General features: G+C 53.0%; 1 protein-coding gene across 4 annotated transcripts in view; it reads left to right on the top strand.

Moving 5' to 3' along the window:
* The first annotated feature begins 359 nt into the window (after nt 1-359).
* HNF1B (HNF1 homeobox B) overlaps nt 360-5,066 on the top strand; it is a 52,316-nt gene continuing 47,609 nt past the window's right edge. For all 4 annotated transcript variants that reach the window (XM_032320863.1, XM_032320864.1, XM_032320865.1 and 1 more), the window contains exon 1: nt 360-732. In XM_032320863.1, the coding sequence (XP_032176754.1) occupies nt 389-732 (344 nt within the window). In that variant the 5' untranslated portion in view covers nt 360-388. The remainder of the gene's footprint in view (nt 733-5,066) is intronic.

A 5,066-nucleotide genomic window follows, 5' to 3' on the forward strand; every position in this document is an offset into this window, starting at 1 on the left:
AAGAAGGTCTTCAGCCCCCCAGCGTGAGTACAATGGACCCTGGCAAACCCTGCTCCCGGCCCGGGTCTCCAGCTCTCCACGTCTGCCCCCACATGCTCTCCCTCTCTCCCTTTCCCCCCTCCCCACGACTATTTGCATCTTGCCGAAAGCCGGGCCCTCCCCGCTAATTTGCATATCTTATATGGCCTAATGGTGGCGATCATGGCAAGTTAGAAGTTTTCTGGCTCCTCTCGGAGGAGACTCCGGGATCCCGGGGAGTTAACAGGTGTCTGGAGGCTGAAGGGTGGGGGGGGCTCCTGGACTTGGGGTTCGCTTGTGAAACTCCCCTCCACCCTCCTCTCTTGCACCCACCCACTCCCTCACCCCCTTCTTTTTCTGTCCTTGGAAAATGGTGTCCAAGCTTACGTCGCTCCAGCAAGAACTCCTGAGCGCCCTGCTGAGCTCCGGGGTCACCAAGGAGGTGCTGGTCCAGGCCTTAGAGGAGTTGCTGCCATCCCCGAGTTTCGGGGTGAAGCTGGAGACGCTGCCCCTGTCCCCCGGGAACGGGGCCGACCCCGACACCAAGCCAGTCTTTCATACGCTCACGAACGGCCACGCCAAGGGCCGCTTGTCTGGGGACGAGGGTTCCGAAGACGGGGACGACTATGACACCCCTCCCATCCTCAAGGAGCTGCAAGCGCTCAACACCGAGGAGGCTGCCGAGCAGCGGGCGGAGGTGGACCGGATGCTCAGGTAGGCGCGGACCGAGGTGGGGAGTATGCGCCCCAACCCCTGGAGCCCGGGCCTTGTGCTTGAGTGACGCTGCGCGCGACCCTGTTTCCCACCAGAGAAGTCCCCCGGTGGGTGCTCCGCTTCTCTCCCAACACCTGGACCCCTCCCAGTGCCGCATTCGGAGGGTCCTGAATCCCGAGGCTCCATCTCCTCTTTCCCAGGCCAGCGCCTGGGACCCGAGGGGCCCTCCGGGCCTGGGGGAGCCGGAGCGGCGGAGCTCTGGGCGGGGGAGGTGTGCTCGCGCGACTGGAGGTGCGAGTGGGTGCAGTGAATCAGTGGCCACTTCCCGCGAGCAGAGGCTCCCGCCCGCACAGGTCCCAGGCCGTGCTTTTCTCCCGCGTGCCCCCTCTCCCGTCCCGGGAAACGCGGGCCGGCGTCCGGTACCGCGTCCTGCTGTTCTTTGCAGAGGGACTGGCGGCGCCCGGGGCCGGGATCGGGGGGGGCGAGCTCTCTGGCGGGCACTCCCATCTGCAGCGCCCCTGCAAGGCCCTAGGGTTATCCGGAATCCCCAGGGCCAGGTTAGATTTGCAGAAGGAAACGTTCGCCTGTTGTAGGGCCGGGGCGGACCCGCACGGGGCAAAAGGATCACGTATCTAAGGAAGCCAGGGCAAGTGCGGCTAAGACCGCCTTCGCAGCGGATTTGGTGGACTTTTGAGAAAGAAAGGCGTTTCCAGATCTGGCCGCCGACATCCCGGCGTCCTCGCGGAATTCGGGCCGCCTGGAGGGCCTGGGATCTTTTGCTGGGCCTCCCCGACCGGCCTAGGGCTTTGACAGCTAGTTACTAATTATCCAAGGAGCCGAGCGGTTCCCTTAGACCGCACGTCGCTCCCGGCCCCTCGACTTTAGGACCGAGTCCCTTGCGTGGCCTCGGACCCTTCAGCGCCGAGATTTCAGGACAGGGGCCGGAACCAAAGCCGCGCCCCGAGTAAGGCAGCCTCGGCGTCCCGGCCGCAGCAGCAGTTTGGGGGTGGAATGTGACCTTGCATTTGAATTTGCCATCTGGGGACCCAGCGGCTTACTCTCTAGCAAAGATAATTGGGGATTTCTAGATTTTTCCCCTCCGAAGTATTTTTTGCTGTTCGTAGGTTTGAGATTCTTCCCTCGCGGTTCCCCCGAGCGGCGGCGGTTTCGTTACCGCCGGAGTTCGGGCGCAGGAAGGTGAGGGGTCGGAAGAGGAGCCGCTGGGGCTCCAGGGCGGCCTGGAGGGCGAGCAGAGCCGGGCAGTCTAACCGAACTCCCGGCCGCCGGCCACGGGGAGCCCGCGGAACCCAGTCCCATCCACCTGGCCGCAAGCGTGCGTCTTCCAGCGGGGTTCTGGGAGGTTCTGCGAAGCCCGAGGCGACCCAGGGCCCCCTCCGCACCCAGCCCCTAGCTGGGCTGGACGCAGCAGAGATGTAACATAAACGGCAGCACGTGGAGTTAGGGTGTTATTAATTTATTTCTATAAATCATCAACAGAAAGATACACAAAGAGTCGTGATTAGGTTGAGAAGAGAGGCGGGTTATTCATTGGTGAAGTTGTAAACGCGGCTTAGAGAGGGAAGGAAGTCCGAACGCAGACGCGGGGCTCCTGCCCGTGCACGCGCTCAGCGCTGCGGGGCGCTCCCTGCCAGGCCCCCCGGCGCCTAACCTGGGCTGTCCGGGCCGCACCTGCAGACCCGGCCTCGGCCCTGTGCCCTCCGCGCAGCCTGGCTCCCGCGGGACGGGGAGGAAGGCGAGGGGCAGAGACCCTCACCCGGCTGGAGACGTAGAGACGCAGGACAGACCCACGGTTTTTCCTCCTTTCCCAGGCGGGTGCCGCCTTCCCTCCCCCACCTTCGGGAGTGCTCAGACTTTATTAAAGTAATTTTTCAAGAAATTGCTAGCGGTTCCCAGGTCACTGCACGGTCGGCTCCCGAGCACTCCCTTTTTTGCCCACCCTGTTCCGGTAAAGTGGAGAGAACAGAACAGAAGTGTCTTGGCTGGACTCAGGACTCTTGGAAGGAAAAGGCAAGAAGGAAAGGTCCAGGACGGCGCACTGCTTGGCCCCGCGCGCCGGGCTGGAGCCGCCTCCGGAGCCCGGGCGTTTGGAAAGGAAGGAAGCCAGAGTTGAGGCTTCTGAAGGAGCTCGGGGCGAACTGTACGGGGGTCCAGGGCTTTCCTGCTCCTGGGCAGCAGAGTCCCTGTTTGAAAAGGAGCGTGCTGGGCCCACTCCCGGCACCGGGGTCCCACGTTTGACACCTGCGCTCCAAGCACAGTGGCCGCTCGTGTTTCTCGGGATCCGTGTATTTGTCGGGGTTTGGAACTTCTCGATCTAAGCTGTATTTTCAAGTGGACAGACGTAACTAGCTCTCTGGGGTCCTCCCGGTGAATACAGGTGAATTCTGGGGTCAGAGAGCTCTAAAGGTATAACTACGCCATCTTCCCCGAGGCTCTTGTCATGAAATACGGGCTGAAGGGTTTGCTCAAGTTTGTAGGGTTTCCCTGTTTTGTTTTGTTTTTTTCTTAACCTTCCCAGTTGTTAAACTAATTATTCTTTCCACAGAACCTTTCCATCTTAGAACAGTACACTATTTTCCTAGGTTTCCTAGGCACACGAAATCAACACAGGTAAAGAAATTTAAACAAAACGAAGAGAGTCAAAGAATCTGTTAAAGCAGTTAACTTTGAAAATCCAAAGGCGTTTTCTAAGTTCCAAAGCAATTGTATCTGTTGAAAGTGTTTTTCTACCCTAAAAATATCTATGGAAATATTCCCCAGAAACAAGCATTAAAATGATCGCTGATGTTTACACGGGTATTTGCGTCGTGTGGATATTTTCCGTGTGTGAAATGGATTGCGTTTTTTGCATTTTTTTTGCCCTTGTTTTGTCATTATGCTTCATCACTTGGATGTACCTTTATAAATACTTGAGAAATGTATTGACATATATATATAATTAATCTTAAAAGTGTGTCTTTCAAAACATCTCTGCTAAAGCCTGTGATCTCATGAATTTAATATCAGAGACTTGTTAAAATAACCAGTTATTCAGACGCTTACAAAATATGTTTACTTACACATTTTTAAATTTGTTAAACAAAAATAAATTTTATTTGCCATGTGATAGGCACCATTTAGAAATGACCATTTCATCTGCAACAGTATCTCTGTTTTATCCTCTGCTTTACACGTTCTTTATTGTTTCATTTCAAACTCAGGTTTTTTCTTCATTTTTTTTCATGTTCTATCAGACTATTATACACATCAGCATTTAGTAAAGGGGTACTCGGTTTTTTTTTAAGTTAAATATATAATTATCAAATAGTATATGTGGATATGTGGTGTGAATACTTTTGTTCTGTATTGTGCCTCATTTTAAAAAATTTGTTTTAAGTGACACCTCTCACTTTGAAGTCACCTATTTAATAAGCAAGAATATATTGGCAAAATTGAAAGCACTTTAAATAAATAAATTTCAAAAACTTTAGTACATTGCTGTAGAGAAGCTTTTTGCGTACCTGTGTTTCTGAGAAATGAAAAGTATAGTCAAGTTCTTATCCCACGCTTGAAATTGATGAGAAACATTGCCTTCCAGATATATTTCTTCCCTGATAGGGTCAGGGTAAGAATAGGAGAAACCATGGCATTTGGGATGGTGAATATCTTATTCAAAAATTGATTTGAAATTATCCATCCCTATTAGGTTTCATCTGGGAGGTGGGGCTGTGGAGGGTTGTTTTTTCTTTGTTTGTTTGTTTGTTTGGTTGGTTGGTTGGTTGGTTTTTAAACTTGCCGTTACCTCCCTGGAGGGATTCTTCATTCTGGGAGGAACATCATTGTATTTCTTAAAAACTTTTCTGAAACTCTGAAAACTTTAACAGTTGACTGAGAAGTCCTCCTTGCTTCTCAGGAGATGGACACAAATGTTTCACTCCAATTTTACAGGACAAAAAACTGAGACACCTACTCAGAAAGGAAATAATGTGGAAAAGGTCTGGAATTCCAGACTGGTGCTGCCCCCTGTCATTGCAGGAGGATCAGCCAACCCAGCCCCAAGTTAATGGCATCTCCACTTTCCAGAAGGCCTTTTGCCTTCCCGTCCCTCACTTTCCAGGAAAACGAAGGAAAGCAAAATAAAATAGGAACTTTTCTTTGTGCTAAAGAAAGGGAGTGCTGGTAGTGCCTTCCCATCCCTGAAGATGGGACGTCATTGTCACCTTTATCCTCCTGATCTCCGATGACAGGGACTGAGTATACTGTATAGGAGCTCTCGTCTCCCTTTCCTTTAGGTTCTGTCTTGGCCTCACCTCTCTCCCCTGGATGTCACTTGGGCA

Source organism: Mustela erminea, chromosome 18 (genome assembly GCF_009829155.1).
Source record: "Mustela erminea isolate mMusErm1 chromosome 18, mMusErm1.Pri, whole genome shotgun sequence".
NCBI lineage: Eukaryota > Metazoa > Chordata > Mammalia > Carnivora > Mustelidae > Mustela > Mustela erminea.